This window comes from Scardinius erythrophthalmus, assembly GCF_964197995.2.
Source record: "Scardinius erythrophthalmus genome assembly, chromosome: 5".
In the NCBI taxonomy this organism is placed as follows: Eukaryota; Metazoa; Chordata; class Actinopteri; order Cypriniformes; family Leuciscidae; genus Scardinius; species Scardinius erythrophthalmus.
The window spans coordinates 19,739,904-19,759,530 of record NC_138225.1 but is presented as its reverse complement, the minus strand read 5'-3'; the positions used below and the strand labels follow the sequence as shown (position 1 = coordinate 19,759,530).

Below are 19,627 nucleotides of genomic sequence, written 5' to 3'. Positions count from 1 at the left end.
ATCCAAAATTTTCATATACTTTATGGAGTAGACATCCTATTCAAAAGTAGTATGGTAAGTTTGGCAGATTTAGTTATGAATTCAACCTCTAATAAACACAGACAAAGAACATGTATGTGCATTATAGTTTGCTGCCACATCACAAATGGTGAATCTATTATTTTTTCTTAATACTTACATTTTCAGACCTTTTTTTCTAAAAAATAAATAAATTGAATGGATGTTTGATTTCCTGAGGTTTCTACCATTCTTTTATGATTTTTAATGTTCAGCGCTATTTCAAAGTAAATGTCTGAACATGCCTTAGGATTATGAAAATATTCGGCTCCTCTGTAATTTATTTTGGAAATCACCAAATATGAAAACTAGAGATTGTAAGCTTTCAAGTGATATATAGTTTGTCAAGATTAGTTTAGCTTTAGTATAGGATATTACTGTTTTAACTATGTAATGGTTGTGGGCCCACCGGTGGCCCGGTGACGGGTAATAATGTAGTCAATGGCAAAACAAGGCACTTTTTTTATTTTTTTAATAAGAAAACAGGTCACGTTTATCTGGCCACATAAATGTTTGCCTGAAAAAGAACACTCTTGCCCTTCGTGTTGAGATGTTAAATTTTTTATTTCTATTTTTTTGTATCAGTTATATTTGCTATTTTTAATTTTTATTTAATTATTATTATAATTTATTTATTTGACAGTCTGTCTATCCCTTTCCAATTTAAGAGCTCTGACTTGTGACAAAATGCCTGGTGTTGTCAATCCAAATCAATGGAGTCTCTCTGAGTTACTGGGACAGAGGAGCATTCTTGGAGTTGTAGTTCTGATTACATGGTTAGTTCTGTTCCATCTTCTTGTGAATGTGTGGCTGCTGTGCATCTTCACCAGTCTGTTGGTAGTTCTGGCTGGATGGCTGGGATCTCGTGTCGCTTTGGATGCCAACAGCCTCCTTCATTTGGAGCACTTCCTGCCCCTGGGTGAGTCCCCTCAAGTTCACACTGCCTCAGAGAGTGAACAAAGACTGGACTGGGAGATTCAAAGTGCTGTTGACAAGGCTGTGCGGGACTTTGTGTCATCCTGGTACTGCAATTCTGTATCTAAAGGAGGGGATGAGTTTGAACAGGAGGTGAGGAACACTATGCTGGAGGCAGCCGCTGAACTGAAGAGGAGGGCGAGGCAGGTGGACCGGAGAGCTCTGGCCCAGAGGGTTCTTGAGCTTTGTGGACGCCATCTGCAGAGCTTCAGCCAAGCTAAGGAACTTCAACGAACACTGCAAGAAGAGTCCGACCAATCGCTTTCAAACTCACAAAAACTATGGAGGTTGTACAGTAGATCTGATTTGCCTCACCCTGCCCTGACTGGACCAGCTAACCAGCTCTGCTACTCCAGAGCGCTGGTAGATTTCCTCATGCACGTCCTTATTCCCAAATCTCACTTGGAAACACGAACAGGCTGCTACATGGTGGGAGAGCTCATCACATGCAATGTTCTTTTGCCCCTTGTGGCAAGATTATCCAGTCCAGATTGGTTAAACCAGACCATTGTAGATGTGTTCACTCAGTCCACCGACAAAGAAGAAACAAGTCCACAGCAAACACCTCCAGCAGACCTGGACAATTCCCAAAGAAGCTTCTGGGATTATGACTTCCCGGTTACTTTAGACTGTCCTGAAACCTCCAGCATGCAGACAGCTTGGTCTGTATCCACAGCCCCTCTCTGTGATTCCTCTGAAACAAGTTTCCAGAGTCAGTGGTCCTCTGATGAAAATGTACATAGGAGGAAAAGTTCTGGCATACTTTTTCCAGAAAGAATGGTCCAAAATACAGCTGAACTTCTTAGATCTCCGTACCGCACTAGCCGCCTCTATAGACACACAGACTGTGACCTGGAATCACCCTCTTTGGATGAGAGGAAGATATCTAGTGAGTCTTTGAAACGAACAGACTCTGATGCTGAGGACTTCTGTGACTGCATCTCTCCTTCAGACTTTTGTGGGCTGGTTTGTCTGGAGGAAGACACATTGGGTATTTTGGGGAAGTGTTTCAGGCAAAACATTGTTTCAGAGCCTCCTTCATCACTGGAGAGTATAGTGGAAGATTCTCTGGTCCGGCCAATGACTAACACATCAAACTCCATCCCCAGAAGCCTTGGCCTGGACTCATTAGTTTTTGAAAACTTGGGGAATCTAGAGGGACCGGTATCTATTCAGAACTTGCAAATCGTTGGGACCATCACAGCCAGAGAGCAAAGAAGCAACAGCACTCATCCTTATACTCTTTATACTGTAAAGGTGAGATTCTCATACATGCATGAAACATGTCATGTTAAATACAGACATACTTTTTTTGTTGTTGTTAAATTTGGTTTGGAATCCGTTGGAATAATGGATTTCATGAAAAGCAATGTTTTTAGGCTGCTTTCCCCTTTTTGCTAATTCAGTATTGATTCATTGTGTCTTGTGTTTGTAGTTTGAAACTGCTTCAGATTCAGATAGCTCTGATCAACCTGTCACGTATCATATGGTGAACCGGCGCTACACTGAGTTCCTCAATCTGCAGAGCCGTTTGGAGGAAAGGCCAGATCTCAAGAAAGTGATCAAAAGTAAGACATTCTAAATGTATTCGATTCACATTTTAAAAATGAACATACATACGTAAGACTTTATAGTCCCAGACCTAATTAGTACATATTGTCAGAGTTGCTATACACAATAAATAATATTCTGTTCAAAAGTTTGGGGTCAGTAAGATATAAACAGAAATTAATACTTTTATTTAGCAAGGATGCATTACATTGATCAAAAGTGACAGTGAAGACCTTTACAGTGTTAAAAAAAAATCTATTTCAAATGCTTTAAAACAAAAAAAAAACAAAAAAACAACAACTTTTTAATAATCCTGAAAAAATGTTCCACAAATATTAAGCAGCACAACTGCATGCAACATTGTTGCATTGTTTTTTGAGCAATAAAAAAATCAGCAAAATAGAATTAGATTTCTGAAGGATCATGTGACACTGAAGACTGGAGTAATTGCAGCTGTAAATTCAGCTTTGCTATCACAGGAATAAATTACATTTTAAATATATTCAAATAGAAAAGTTGTTTTAAATTGTGATAATATTTCACAATATTGCAATTTTTACTGTATTTCTGATCACATAAATGCAACCTTGGTAAGCATAAAAGACTTCCTTCAAAAACATAAAATAATCTTACCAATTTCTATACATTGGTAGAAATTGTTGCTAAAGGTACATTTTTTTTTTTACCTTTAGCTTGTCACCGGGGCAGTACCCTGAAGTCTCAAACCTTTTAAACTTATAAATCTTGTTAATGTAAACATTTTAATATCTATATATGCTGTACTAAGATGTAACTATAACTATAAATATTCCTAACTATAGATGTCATGTTGGCAGTTCGGTGCATCATTAAAATATGTGCTCACATTTAAGATGTCAAAGGTCCAAAGAAACTTTTCCCAGACCTTCCCTTCAGCAACCTGGACACAGAAAAAGTGGAAGCCAGGAGAAGCCAACTGGAATCATTCCTCAGGGTAAGAGATTTCCCTTCACTAATAAAATGTTTTGGGCAAATGAAATGTGACTTTTATGCAAAACCCTGGACTTAGTCTCTCACACCTTTTTCCACTCCTGCAGAAACTGTGCGTCGTCCCAGAGGCAGCTAACAGTGAGGAGGTGCGTGAGTTCCTTGCCCTCAACACAGATGCCACAGCAGCTTTCCAGAAGAAGCCGTCGAGTTCACGCATAGACAAGGTCACTCTGTCCTGAAACAAGACAAGACTTTTGATTCCTTTTAAAGTTTAGAAATTACTTCTTTCTTTTTTAACTTTTATTGTGACATTGCTGTTTGATTTTGCCTGTCTGTCTGTATGATATGTTTTCCTTATAAACAGATGGTTGAGAACATAGTGGACACCCTGAAGACGGCGTTTCCACGCCCAGAGCCTCAGAGCCCCACAGAGGAAGGAGACCCACAAAGAAAGTGAGAATATATGACTTAGATAACATATGTCAAGCATGCAAATTAATAATTCTCTTGTTTTTAATTCCACAAACTGTCCTTTCATATTTCAGGCCTCGTCTGAGATTCTCCAGTAAAATAGCTCCTACTCTTAATGTCCCAAGCCTGCAGCCTAAAGTGACATACTCTTTCAGTGAACGCTGCTCAGTGAGTTCTTCATATCATATACAATGCCACATAAAAAGTTATTCATAATCTTTCCATGCATTTTTCACATTTCCTTAAATATGAAATTAATGTTTAATGGCATTCACTTAAAAAGAAATCATGATATTAGTTGTAATTAATTATAACCACCCTTCATTATTTCATAGCAGTATATATATATATATATATATATATATACATACTGTTTTTTCTTTTTTTTTTCATATATATATATAGGTTTAGCAAAGCAAAAGCAAAATCATGAAGTGAAGTACTCCTGAAACCTGATTAGGTACTCCCAATAGTTGGCTCTTATTGGATTTTCTGTGGGTTAGTGGTAATGGCTTTTTTCAGTCAAAGTAGTTTTATTATCATTTCAGCTCAATACAGCCTGTACACAGTGAAATGAAACAGTGTTCCTCCTGGACCATGGTGCTACATAAGACAAAAACCAACAGTATAAATTTTACATGGAACATGGTATAGTTAGTGGGGAGGTTTTTTTGAGCGAGCAAATGCGCAAAGTTTGCGAGTTTATGTTCAGAGATTGATTAAGTAAATGTGGATGGATGTGTGGGAGTGTAGTTGTCAGGCCAGTCACATGGAGTTGAGGAGTCTGATGGCTTGGGGGAAGAAACTGTCATGCAATCTTACCGTGAGGGCCTTAATGCTTCTGTACCTTCTGCCAGAGAGTAGGAGGGCGAAGATTTGGTGTGAGTGGTGTTGGTGCTGTTTGCAATACAGATAGCTTTGCTCATACAGCGTGTGGTGTAAATGTTTGTAACGGAGGGAAGAGGGACCCCGATGATCTTCTCAGCTGTCCTCAATATCTGCTACAGGTTCTTGCGATCTGAGATGGTCAGATCCCTCTGTAAAATGTAGTGAGGATGGGGGGTAGGAGATGGGCTTTCTTCAGCCTTTGTAGAAAGTAGAGAGGCTGCTAGGCTTTCTTCGCTTTGGAACTGGTGTTGAGAGACCAGGTGAGGTTCTCCACCTCTTGACGATCTCCACGGAGGAGCTGTCGATGCAGAGAGTGGTTGTTACGTGCTTCATCCCTTTCTGTAGGTTTTTCGAGGTTTCTCGCTGTCAGATCTGGAGGGGTTTGTGGAGGAACAGGAAAAGCTGGTGGATGGTGGTGTCAGGAGTCATTTTGCAGGAGGAAGACCCATGAGAGAGCAGAGACCTGTAGAAAAGAGAGGAAGAGGAGCAGGTAAATCAACTTCAAAAGCAGAGCTTGAAAACTTTTTTCTATTTTATTCTCATGCACATTAGAATTGTGTAGGATAAGGAGAAAATGAACTTTAATTTAACTTTCATTTAAAAGATAACCATGAGGAATGTTGTACACACTATCAAACAGGAGATGGCAGTATATTGTTGATGATAAGAACTGATTGAGAGCGAGTTGTAGCTTTAATTATTTTATGTAAGATCAAAACATTTATCTGATACAATCTAAAATATAACCCTACCTTTACACTGACAAATGTTGATGTTTGTGATGACGCAGACACTGCCCTGGCAGATATTGCTCTGAATATCTTGTGTTTGCTGATGAAGGACCAGTGGAGCTGGCTGTGTACAGAAAACATCCAGAAAACCATTAGACTGCTCTTTGGCACTTTTATTGAAAGGTGAGTACAGGTTTGACAACTCTGAATTTGAAATATGTCGAATATTTTTCGGCTTCCCACCTGGACATCGGCGCAGACAGTTCAGAATTTTAATACTCATTTTCGTGATGTATCTTTTATAATCTACCCTGTATGTATGTAAACACAATGAACAAACCACTAATTATCCAGTAATCACTTTGCTGGCCATGATGTTCATTGTTACCCTTGAGTAATATGTGCATTTGTTCATTAAAGCACATTAGAGTTTGTTATTGACCCAAAGCAAAATCATTAGTTATGAACCTGAGATTATTGTAGTATTCCATCATGCTGGCTTTGGAGACAAGTCCATTTAAAGCAACAATGTGGTCACTTGGTATGATATTCTATATAATCCCTTTTCTAGCTGATTTTTTTTTCACAAGACCCTGACTTAACTGATCTATGAGAACAAAAAACACAGAAGAACAGCCGGGTCATGTTCAAAGTAGGTTTGAAATCACGCAAAGCATTTAATAATTTTTATTTTGGGCAGGGCTGATCATTAATGATTGTCCATTCATTCCTCTGCGTAAGTCCTTATCAGACTTTTAGTGCGAAAAAAATTCTTAGAAGCATGGAAAGCAGAGCTTCTCGTGCATGTGCTCCACCCAATTAGAAGTAATAGAGGGGCGAAGCGCAGGAAGGTGATTGGACGCAGCAGGGCTGGCTGATGACTGGCCAGCGAGCTATTCAACAGGATTGCATCTGGTTCAAGAGCCTTGCGTCATTTGTGTGGGCCAGACATATGTAAGCTGTCATAAGCAGTTAAAGAAGTGATGTCAAAAAAAACCCAGCACATTGTGAAAAGACCACACAGGCCACTGTGTCTGGTTTGCCGTATGGTCCCAAGATTAATGAGTCCTTTAGTTTAATGATCGTTATTTATTGTAGATAAGGCAACAATCTCAGCAGGGTAACAGATTATTATCTGGTCTACACATGCTTAACAAAGTACACAAATTGTTCTACGATATGTTTGATAAATGGGAGGTGACTTTAAAACCTTTTGCACTCAATGGCCCAGCGAGAATAGATGAGTAAATCGCCTGGGACTAACTGCCAGCTGGGAATCTGCATCATATGATCACCTGTTGAACTTGATAGCCTTTCTAACTCCAAAAGGAAGAATCATAACAATGCATGTGTGTGTGTGTTCACACTTCCTGTGAGCTTATGTCTTCCTCGCGAGGATTACAGCATTTTTACAGAATGTGCTGTCACTCACTTCCCCAGAGTACATGACTCCTCATGCCAGCACTAATATTTGTTGCACGCACAGTGAAATATTCTCCATCAGTGCTTTCTGAACTTTAGCTACATTGGATCAAAATGTTTTGTTTGTTTCTCTCCGAGTAGCCAGAGAAAGGATGTTTATTGGATTAACAAGTATAAAAGCATAATAAAGGTGTTATTGCTGAATATTTTTTATCTTGTGTGTAAAAATATATTGTAAAATCTTTTTTTTCTGTTTAATGATACTATGACTGCCTACACTTTAGATTCAGTTAGTACATTTACAACAAAACGTTGATGATAACTATCAAAAATGAGTAAATTATCAAAATCTGACAATTGCTGAAACCCACATTAAAATTAGATTGTGAAATTGTTAGGTGGGTGTGCTGGTCTGAAAGCGAGGTGTTTTCAGGCGCATTGTTGGTGCGTTGCTATTTTGAGGCAACTGAAATAGTCTGCTCCTTTGACCAACTGAAACCTGGTATAAAGTTAATGGCGCAATATTTTTTTGTTATTTAAAGAGCGCGTTAATAGTAGGCGCCTATAGGCGGGTCCACAACGCGCGTACACTTTGTCCTGTAGATGGTCTGCTCGCGCGCTTTAACCTTGCACCCCGACCATTTTTCCCAATGTAAAGTAGCAAAAATGGATTCAGAGACGCCCTAAGAACGCTTACGCCATGCGCTTTAGACCATGCACTTGGATCGTTGAAATAGGGCCCACTCTGTTACTTTGTCATATATTTATGAGTAAATACTATAGCCAGAAGCAAACATTATTCCTGTTTTGTTGAAACTTGCCCACTGACATGCATAACATGTACTAGATGGATGTCTTTGACCATTGCTTTGCATTTACTTTTCAGCGACTTGCGTTTGAGTGTGGACCTTTCAAAAATGACGTGTCAAGCAGTTCAACTGTTAAAGATGCATCTCGGGACCTTGTTTTTCCATTCCATTGCACTGCGCCTTGCATTTTCAAAAGCAAAAAATCATTCTGTGTAAATGGCCTCTTTGTTCATTCAGCTCACTGCAGTTCGCTAAATGCTAAATGCTGCTTTTCATAATAGGGAGACATACTAGTACAGGGCTGGGCAAATCTGGCCCTCAAGAACCACTTTTGCTTCAAAGTTTTAGCTCTAACCCTGATCAAGCTCCTTACCCTAACCTTTTTTAGGGTTGGCAGTTTGTCACTCTGCAGCAAAGTGGATCTTGGGGGCCAGAGTTGCCCACCCCTGGACTAGTAGACTGACTGCATCGTTCAATAAGAGACTGTCACGAAACGTTATTACATTCTCTTTGAATTTCAGAAAGGACAAACATGGCAAGGGAAAAGTTTGTATATCAAAAAGAAATAATTTTTGATATACATGATTACTGATGATGATTTAGAAATGATGCTACAGAATTCATACTGAAATGCCGGTTGATGTCAGGGAAACAGACAGAGAAAACAATAAGAACATTAATTTTAGATGCAGATTAGCTATCCATTTCTTGGTTTACATTTGTAAACGATATATGCTCAGATTTCAGTGCTTCATTAAAAAAGTAGGCCATGTGTCTGCAATTCTCCTTCATAACGCAGAAGGCCTTGTCTGGTCACTTTGAGCATGTGTTTCTCGCATTGCCGTATTTAGGTTTGGGATAAAGTTAGGATTTTGGCCTCGCCCTCACTAAAAGCGATACACGCAAGCCAAACTTGTTTTTCTGGAAGGTTATATTAGGATGGGCCTTATGTCTGTTAAATGATGTGACAGTTAATGCTGCCCTTGTTTGTGTGACATCACCAGAACAGGACAGGTGTTAATTAGTGTGGCTAAAATCAGCACCTTATGTCAGCTGAATCTAAAGCTATTTTCTACGCATGACATCGTCTTCACTATTCCATGTGCAATTACTCTGGCATGTTTTTTCCAACCAAGTTGGGGAGTTTATGTGGTTTGGGGTCAGCACAATAATTGATGCTAAGTATAATGAGGATTACTGCAGTTTTAAAGGAATATTTCCTGTAAAAGAGGTGCACAGAATGTTCTGATGCTGGATTTGGGGAGAGGGGTAGTTTAGATGCTGGATTTTAGATGTATAAAGTGTTGATGCGGAGTTAAGGTTATTTGCTCAGATTGATTGACTGGTTATTGTGTACTTCAGTATTTTGAGGTCATTGTTCAATCAAGATCTCCTGGTTTATTTAGGACTATGATGCAACCTGTGCATTTTCAAACTGTGCTTCATTACATGCACACATTAATGTAGGATTTGACAGGATTTGATTATAAATGTATGCAGTGTCCTGACTTCCGTTTTTGTGTGTGTATATATACATTTCGATATGGACATCACATCATGATCACTTGCACTTATGTGTCAGATGCTGATTCAGTAACAGCTCTGTTCGATTCAGTTAAGTGAAGGATTAATCAGACTCAAACCGGTAGCTCGTCTTTTTGAACTGTTTATGAAAAAAGAACTGACTCAAATAATTTATTTCAGGACTGTTGCATTTGTTGCCGAATGAGCACAATTCCTCAGTACAGAGGCCCTAAAGGGACATGCTGGTGGAAAAAATATGTGATGGGAAGAAAAATAATAATTCAATGCTTTCTGCAATTTGTGTTCTCTCGCAAATGTTTTGCGTTCCCCAGAGAAACTTTGCGTTTGCTCGCAAAACCTTTGCGTTCCCTCGAGAAACTTTGCGTTCACTCGCAAATGTTTTTAGTCCCACGAAAAACTTTGTGTTGGCTCGCAAAACCTTTGCTTTCCCCCGTGAAACTTTGAATTGGCTCGCAAAACCTTTGCTTTCCCCCGTGAAACTTTGAATTGGCTCGCAAAACCTTTGCTTTCCCCCGTGAAACTTTGCGTTCGCTCGCAAAACCTTTGCATTCCCCCGAAAAACTTTGAATTGGCTCGCAAAACCTTTGCTTTCCCCCGTGAAACTTTGTGTTCACTCACCTTTGGGTTCCCCCGAGTAACTTTGCGTTCGCACGCAAAACGGTTTCTCCTTTTGAGCTCTTTGTGAGCGAACGCAAAGTGTAAAGCATTGATATATAATATTTCCTCAATCTCATATTTCTTTTTTTTCTTCGCCATGTCCCTTTTTGGGCTCTGTACACAGAGCTACAAAGTACACTTTCAGTTTTAGCCCCCATATAAAATTGTCAATAAGCGGCATTCATTTGAATTTATATTAATTCTTTCCATAAAATATAAAATGTCTAAATGTATTAGTTATAAAATGTACTTGGTGTCCTATCTTAAGAGTTTTGCTACAGGACATGTGAGGCCATCATGTCTTCAATCACTCCTGACTCCATCTGGTAAACATTTGACTGTCAAGTACAAGCTTCAGCACAGCATGTCGTTGGGACCTGGAGTTCCGGAAATTTCTAATAATATGGAAACAGGCAACACATATTCAAGCCTCACTGACCTTGTCTCTCCATCCTGTCTCCTTAAAAGCCAAGACAGGGTTGGCCAGACATATGGTAAGGCTTGTCCTTTTATCTTACAGTCATTTTAGGAGCTTTACCATGAGGGATTAGATAAGGGGTAGAAACTAAGTGAGAGAGGTCCTCATTGGTTGGGTCTTTATGTTAGCATCTTGGCCTTGTAAAATAGCCACAACTTTTTTATATATCCACTCTTCAGGCCAGCTCACTGGCGCTTTAGGGCAGTCTGTTTATCTTCACATATATCAGGTGAGAAGACCAGTTTGACCATTTGCCAGTAATGTGTTTGTTTAGTTTGGCCAATCGTTTTCAAACTGTTAGCAAGGGTGTCTTATCTGTCTGGTTTCACACTAAATCACTGGTCCCTAAACAGCTATTTGTTCAAGTGGATAAACTTGCCGCAGGATAATCATGAAAGCTTTCTGTTAGCTGTTCCAGAGTTTGGGAGTTTCTGTGGTGCTTAGATGGAGAGGAGTCTGGAAACTTATGGCTCTCTGTGGTTCAAAGCATGTATTGGCATGACTGGGGATGGAACATCTACAAACAGGGTTATTATGTAATGGTCTTGGTCCATTTGCTTCCTTCTCTGTGTACTCAATGTGTGTGGTGTGCACACACTCTTTGAAAATTTATTGTAGAAGAGCAGTTATACACAAAAAAGCCACTGATCATTGTCTCCACTTGCCTCTACAGTGACTTACAGGGTGAAACTTCTCTCTGGTGATGTATGTAATTTAAATTCCGCCCCTTTCTTACAGTCAATCTCACATGTAGCCGATCTGCCATGTCCCCGTTCTACATTTTGTTTTTCAGTAGCCTGTTTCACTCAGATGTATGTCACAATGCAGGAGAAAAGCTGCTACTTCTGACTTTAAGGGCCCAATGGTGATGGCTAAAGCTGATAAACTTATGGTGAGTCTCTATGGAAGATTGTTTATGTCTCAGAAACCAGAATAAATCAAATAAAGGTAATTGTAATTTTCTTTTTTTTAAATATCTATGAGATTTTATATCTCAAAAGCAAACTTTTCATCTTATTTAAAACTTTTTCACAAATAACTGTTTCTGTTTTTTTACTCGGAAGTGGAAAATGAGCTTCCATACGAAGCGGCAACCTTCTGATTGCCAGCCTTGAGGTTTTAGCCTGTGCACCACCCCAAAGTGATAAGACTGATACTTTCAGCTGAAATTCAACATGTTTTGGAGAACACAATGTGCAGTTTACCAGCCTGCAAACAAATGCCCACACAGGCCATACTTTTGCACTTACAAACATAAATACCAGTATGTAATGCACACCAGAAAACAAAATGCTCGTCTTTTGTCAGCAGGGTGCTGCTGTCCGAGAATAAAATGTCCCACTGGAAATGCAAACCAAACGTGGGCCGGGAATGTTGTTGCTGTCTACACTGACATTACTATGAAGTCACTGGGTTAGGATGCATTGGGTTTTTTGATTTCAGTCCTGACTAGATCCTGTTTCGTCCAGTTGCTGGATTTGGAGATGCCTATTAAATGTGGTGGCATAAACACCACAGTGGGTTGTATATTTCTGCATCAGACCTCATGTCACCACAAGAGCATCTTGGCTGGATACATCTGTGTTCTTATGGTCTGTGTGTGTGGAAATCATCTGTTCTGGTTTTCTGTTTTCATGTTGCATCATGCCGATTAATTAAACATAATTTTGAGAACTACATTGTGTACATGTCCAGTAGTATAAGTCGTTGATATAATTGTCTAACTCTATTTGGTGGTTCAAGAGAGCTTGTGTGAAACTGGAATTGAGGCCACTCTAAACAATTCATTTAAAAAACATCTTGTTCTTCGTTATGGCAGGATTTCTTCACTTAATAGTATTAGACCACTGTTGGCTGACCTTTCTAAGGAGACACTTTCCAGATTTGCTGGAAATAATATTGAACAGATGTAGATGACTTACTGCATGTACTCACTTACACAGTAACTGTAAAATCCCAGGTCAAATTAGCAGCTCCCAGTAGATCCACAGATACTCTAGTAAATGAAGATCATCATGTGGTGTGATGCTAATCATTCTGCAAATAGTATAAATACATGAAACTCAAAACCTACTCTAAAAAACTAGATGCTCCTTAGCCTTATAGTTGTGCATGTTGTTCTATTTTTCTTAGACAGTGTCAGGAGACATGTTTCAAAATGGCAGAAACAAGGACTTTCATAATGACGCTCACCATCAGCACATTTCTCCAGGTTTTTTTTTTTTTTTTACCACAAGGGGGCAGCACACACCATTAAGGTCTGTGTCTTCACACAAGTGGTTATGTAATTGATGTCCTAGGTATGACTTCTAAAGTCAGAGTACCTAGACTATTATTTCCTTTTTTCCTAAAATAAGTAATTTACTTAGCTTATAGTTTGGCATTTCAGACTGTTTTTTCAGACTGTAAAAAGTATTTTTTCATTTTTTTTTCATTGGACATCTGACATTTTGTTAGGTGATCTGAAAAATTGTCTGATTCAGTCTGACACATAACCAAATGTAATTAGATCAGTGGCTCTGTCAGCTGTTGTTACTGTTCAGTCAATGGAAAAGTCAAAGGACAGCACAGGCTATAAAACAGCAGACATTGGAACTGTGTCTTTTCTCTCTTTGTCTGAATTGTGTGATGAGTGTGCAGCATTCACCATCATTCTGACTCATTTACATATTTGCCCTGTGCACAAGTGTGTGGTCTGGTATAGTTTATGTTAAGCAATTATTGACTGCTGTTAGTGTAGTTTCATCATGAGATGTCTAGGTGGGTGAACAATATGTGGTATATACAGTATGAGTAACAAACAAAACCTGTGTAATACACGTTGAAGTGTGTGCAATAGTTTTGAAGCAATTGGTTGGGACAGAGCTTCTCTTATGAACCTGTATGTTCTCTCCTTGTCCATTTCTTATATGCTCACACACATACACATGCACACAGAGATTGTTAGATTAAAACCTGTCTGTCAAGGGGGTCAGATGTGAGTATTTTTCTATTCATACTTGTACTAGAACATATTGTTGTATAACCCAACACTTTGATGGTTTTTGTGTTATCTGAACTAGTATCTCGCCATATTTTCTTTTATGTCTTGGCAGAAGACTGTTTCAGAAGATTCAAAATCAATAAAGCATTTCTTTTTGAGCAAGAGGAGGTTTGGATAAAGAACGCATGTGGGAATGAGAGAAAGTAATGCAGAATGTCATTGTGAGGAGGTACATGTGTGAAGGTACAGTACTTTTTCATTGTGAAATAATTCTTGGACGATCATCATTTGGAGCTGTTGTCTGATGTCTCACAGAGGTTATGTCACGTCTCAAAATTTATTAGGAGAAATTCTGTACATCCACAAACACAAAAGTTCATACAACCTTTAAACTGCTTTCTGTAATAGTCTCATAGTTCATGAATCAAATTTGCATTCAGGATAAAAAAATCTTCCTGTATATTTAGTTCTCGGCATCTCCCAACCTAGTAACAAATCCTTCTCTCGCGGGTCAAAATGACCCGAAGCCTTAAAATTTTACTAGTTAATTGTTTTTGTCCAGGAAGCAATTTTGATTATATTTAAATTTTTTAATGCAATTTTTGGGAGATGTTTTGTTATTTATAATTTTATTTATCTCTAAATTACTAGATGTTTACCAATAATTGTTATATATAGGCACATTCTTCACACTCTTTACTTATAATAAAACATGGTATTTCATGACTATTATCACAAGATGGTCTTATAGCTCTATATGGAGCAAATGAACTGTACCATTGGGAAGTAAAGTCCCATTTGAAGTTAGTTTGTGTCTTTATGCATTCAGGTACATATTCAGACATTACAATATATATTCTTTAGCATTTGTAGTGTTTATTTTGAGCATTTTTTAGTTTTGTATTTATGATGAAGTGTCATATTTTGCACTAATTCAAGTTAGTAAAGAGGACAGCAGGAAAAATATTAGTAAAACCTTGAAGCATATTTATTTGAATATGCTGATTTTTAGTCAGAAAAAAAAATGCTGTTCTAATTTCACCATTAATTTAGCATTTTTGTGGGTATGGGGGAGGGGGTTGTTCTGCATTCTTAATGTATTCAAATCTAACCTCTTCATATCTGTGTTCGGTCTGCATTTTTTCTGATTTATTTTTATTTGAAACAGTCTAGAAAATCTCCAGTCCACAGAGTCAAACTATCTACTGTATCAACATATAACTCACATATAACTCATAGATAAAGCAATATATATATATATATATGTATAACAACAAAAAAAGTATTTTCTCTTTATCTGTATACTTCACAGTAGTGTCTTGTTCATGGTTATCCTCATTTTTATAGCTTACCATAAGCCTTATGGTAACGGAATGAGACTCAGAAGTAGGAAATGGGCTTCCATACGAGCCATTGTTTCCTCATATTTAACTCAAAGGTTTTTGAAGGTCTTGACATTGGTTAAATCCTATCTCCACTGTGCAGCATGCGTGTTTGTGTCTATGCATGCACAAGTGTGTGTTTGTTTGAGGCATTGAGGACATGTTTGTATGGTAGTCTCCACAAAAAAAGTCTTTCAAGGAATGTGTATCAATCAAATTCACTTCAAAATTGCAATTTGTGTGTGTACGTCTGTCTCAGTGTGTAGTCTACTAGAGTTAACACACATCATGCTGGCTGCTGTTTCTAGAGAGGAGGCATGCGACCCTGTTGACTGGTTTAGCTCCCCATTGTCAACCACACAGGTGACATGCGAAGACCTCAGAGAACATGTGCACCGCATGCCAGAGAAATGGAAAAATAAACAGATATGTTCAGCCAGCTGTTGGCAGAACACTGGCCCCTCCTGACCCACCACATTTGAGCTCCTCTCATGCACTTGTGAAGTTTTATTGTGTTTCCTTTGCCAGATCGTAGAGTGTGCAGAACTTTTTTTTAGTACGGCTTGGTGTGCATAATAGTAGCCATGAGATTTCAAAGAAAGTAACAATGAGATAAAGATAGAGGTGATGACAGGGCCCAGCCCGAGTGACAATGAATAGTTCCAGTGCAGTTGACATTCAAGACACATTTATCACATTTTCACACAGGAGTGAAGGTGCTGAAGTCTTTGTGAAGACTTTAACTTGAACATCATATGTCATTACATAACTGAGATTTTTAAATCATTTTAACAAGTCATGGCCACACTAGGACTGGGTATTGATAAAGATTTCCTGGTTAGAATGTGATTCACAAGCTCTCGATTTGGTTCAATTCCCATACATGTTAATGTATTTCAGCTATATTGTCAATTTTGCTGACATATGAATGAATTTTCAATTAATTACACAGAACAGTATTCCAGATTGATTCAAACCAATAACTCCTCTTTTTGAACTATTCATTAAAAGAACCAGCTTATAAGAGTCGTTGGTTTTGGGCTACACTGGTCTTGCTGTATGTTTTTGATCCACTAAAAAGAACCTGTTCATAAGTGTCATTTTTGGTTGGACCATAATGTAAATATTATGGTTAAATATGGTGTTACATTAATTAAAATAAATCTGAAATATAGAATTTGAAATGTTGCCTTGTCAACTAACTGAAATAAAATCTTTTTTTGAAGTACTTATATGACTAAAAGTGAAATAAAAATAAAGCTAAATAGAAATATATAAAAGTCAAATCGCATAACACAATTGCTAAAACTTAAACTAAAGTAAAAACTGAAAATACAATAATAAATATAATTCAAAATATATATAAAAAAAATACTCTAATTGTATATAAACCATAATGATAGAATGCTGGAAACACCTTAGAAAGCTAAGGCCCATTCTCAATTTCATTGGGTGCTTCTCAATATCCCTTCTTGTCTCCTTGCTCCTCCATCCTATGACCCGGAAACCGATCGAGCTCAGCCGTCTTGAAGGCCATCTCAATTCTCTAATTGCACCGCGAGAAGTCGAGGATCGAGGAGTGAGGAGGCTTCCAGAGGAGAGTCATGAGCAAAAATACACAGGTGTATCCTATGCGGAAGAGTTTTATCAACTAAAACATGACGCACGTATAAATTCTCCTCCCCCTTCACATCGGTCACAATAATTTTAATTTGTACTTTACCTTTGCAGTTTATATAAACCACACATCTCATATTTCAACAGGGTATCTTGCTTTATTATTCTTTATTATGAATTTCTTAAATAAACAAACTTCAACAACATAAGGGCAGATCCTTTGAGAGCTGCTGATGACGCGGTGAAGTGACGCTCAAAAGATTAAGTATTCCAATGTATTCCAAGTATTCCCTTCCCTCGCATCCTACAGGGGGTGGAGCTGAGACACGAGGAAAGGAAACGAGGAAAGGAAACGAAGATGCACAAATAAGAAGCACCCATTGTCTTTCTGTCTTACCCAGGTGGCTAGATGTAGGCATAGCCCACCTGAGCAGCGCCCCATGCTGGGTGATCTACCTGCGGGTTCTCCAGGATGCAGTGTGGCCCGGGGGTGAGCTGCCTGCGGTGCCACGGCCTGAGAGAAGCCCAGAGCAGAGAGAGAAGACCAGACTCCAGTGCCTGCACTGCCTTATGCAGCTGTTCCCAGGTCAGTTCATACCACAACATTAGAGCAGCTTCAGAATTAATGAGCTGGATCGTGTTCATTCCAACTGTATCTACTTCATTGTAACTCATCTAAAACGTTTGAAGTTCATATGGCGTGTGTTTTCATAATAATGTGGAACTCAAATTGGAGAACACATTTTCATTGCAAGCAGTACATGCTGACATACAAAATTGTTTTTTGTGTGAATTGTAGAGTTAATTACAGACATGCTTGGCTCAGGGAAATTCAGGCTAGTGTGGGAGCATGTGCTGGAATCTCTACAGGACCCCAGTATCAACAGGTATGATAATCAAAAATTTACAATATCAGAGTCCTAACAACAACAGATAATCCCCAATAACCTTCCTTTTTAAGAATCTTTTGCGTATATGAACTATAACCTAAATAGACTGGAAGTAAATGCCTATTAACAATTAAAACTTGTGTTTCTATATGGGGTATGTGCAGGCACTTGGTTTACTGTATTTTTGACCTGCTGCTGGAGTTCCTTGTTCCAGAATTTTCCGAGGAGACGTTCCAGAGGTCTTTACTTCAGAGTCTCCCTGGGGATGTAGAGAGAACGCCTTCATCCTCATAAGGACACTATGTTTCTTTTCTTCCATCTTTCTGAATGCTGATGACATTTGGATGTGTTTTTATCAGTCTGGCTTTATCAGTCTGGCAGGTTTTGTAGACAGCTGCTTTTGTCTCACAATGTTCATCTGACTCACTAACTCACAGTACATTTCAAATGGGTTTGGCATAGTAGCTCAAAATAATATGAATTTAAGATGTTTGCCCCATTTTGAACCTAAACCTACTCATGTTGCTGTGGCGCTTGAATATCACGTGTAATTGTAATTTGTTTATTCAAACTAAATTTAAAGCCACCTTCATTTCACATCATAGTCCTGGCAGGCCACTCAATGAATGTAATTGAAATGTAACCTTTTATATATTTATACAGTATGTAAATACAGAAAGGACACATACATACATACACATGTGTATATATATATATATATATATATATATATATATATATATACACATATACATATACATATATATATATATATATATATATATATATATATACATATACATATACATATATATATATACATATATACACTGTATATATACATACATACATACATACATATGAAGAGTTCAGATGCAAAATATAGCAAAATCAAGCTTGTATATTTAAAGGGGTCATATAATGGTACATGCGCTTTTACAAGTTGATTGTACTGAAATGTGTGTTGGCAGTGCCTGTACACAACCATCATAAAATGATAAAAATCCATCCAGTGTTTTTTTTTTAAATCTCTTTATATGTTTTCCCCTCTCTCAAATCAAGCCGTTCGACCGTGTGACGTCACACGGTTGGACGCCCCTCCCACGATTGTTGATTGACAGCAGCGTTTCAACACAGACCCGCCCTCGCTCGTGAGCGAGTTGTCAATCATTCTCCGCATGGACCGGCACGGTCATTGTTGATATGCTGGACTGGAGCACTGTCTATGAGCAGAATGGCGTCTAAGCGATTGTGGTGTTCTGTTCTTGGGTGTAATAAGGAACACAGCAGTCATTTTGATGTTTCTAAATCCGAACAGCTGAAGACGCAGTGGCTGAGTTCGAAGGGAATATTCCCCACGATCAACGTCAATGCTATCATTTTTTTCACACACCAGACTGCTTTACAAACGAGGGTCAGTATAAAGCTGGTTTTGCTAAGAAGCTGCTCCTGAAAAAAGGATCGGAACCAACTATTCGTGTTCCTGCTGCAGAAGAACTGAAGTGAGTGTAACGTTTTATTAACCTTTTTATTAATATTTATTAGCCTGGCTAATGTCAGACCTCTTCTCATTGAGACGTGGTCTGGGAACCACATGTTCATTTTCTCGTATTTGAGGTGTGGTTTACGAATGCCCAGAGCCGTATTGGGCGCTACGAATGTCTATCAAATGCGCCTGTACGTAGCTCATAGCCAATCGTTTCAATTATACCAGATGGCGTATGTAGAGCGACAGAAATTCGACGAGGAAGACGACGAAATAAACTTGCGTTCTAAAATACTTAGAACACTATCTAAGGCTGCATCGAAAGGTAACTTCGCGTCTGATGCCATGTTGGATCCATAGATATAAACAAACTGCTTCGGTGTGTCGCATAGACGTCGTCATCATCTTGCTGCTCCCTCCCCGTTCTGTGATTGGTTCCCTTTTTGAGGGGAAAATCTGGTCCATGGTGTTCAGGCTGCCTAGCAGTGTGAATAAAATCGTTCTGCGCGCAAGGCAGCATGGGGAAACCCAGGCTAAATATTTATATTAATCTTTGCAAATCACTTGCACGCTTCACGATGAATGCGGCTGTTTACACTCGGCACATTACGGCATGTTTTCTATGTACGACGTTCTCAATATAATTCATAATCCCACGTTTATAATGAACAACGCGTTATGGTTATTGTGTTATGGTTATAACAAACGGTGTACGC

The 19,627-nt window shown here is 38.6% G+C and overlaps 1 protein-coding gene across 1 annotated transcript; it reads left to right on the top strand.

Annotated features, from left to right (window-relative positions):
* Positions 1 to 744: 744 nt before the first annotated feature.
* Positions 745 to 17,719, top strand: snx19a (sorting nexin 19a; the record flags this gene model as incomplete). Its single annotated transcript, XM_081364746.1, has 11 exons — positions 745 to 2,289; positions 2,468 to 2,600; positions 3,456 to 3,556; positions 3,660 to 3,776; positions 3,917 to 4,005; positions 4,098 to 4,191; positions 5,257 to 5,401; positions 5,702 to 5,825; positions 16,937 to 17,121; positions 17,335 to 17,422; positions 17,590 to 17,719. 11 exons carry the CDS (start codon positions 745 to 747, stop codon positions 17,717 to 17,719), a joined length of 2,751 nt encoding a protein of 916 aa, XP_081220872.1.
* Between the last annotated feature and the right edge of the window lie 1,908 nt (positions 17,720 to 19,627).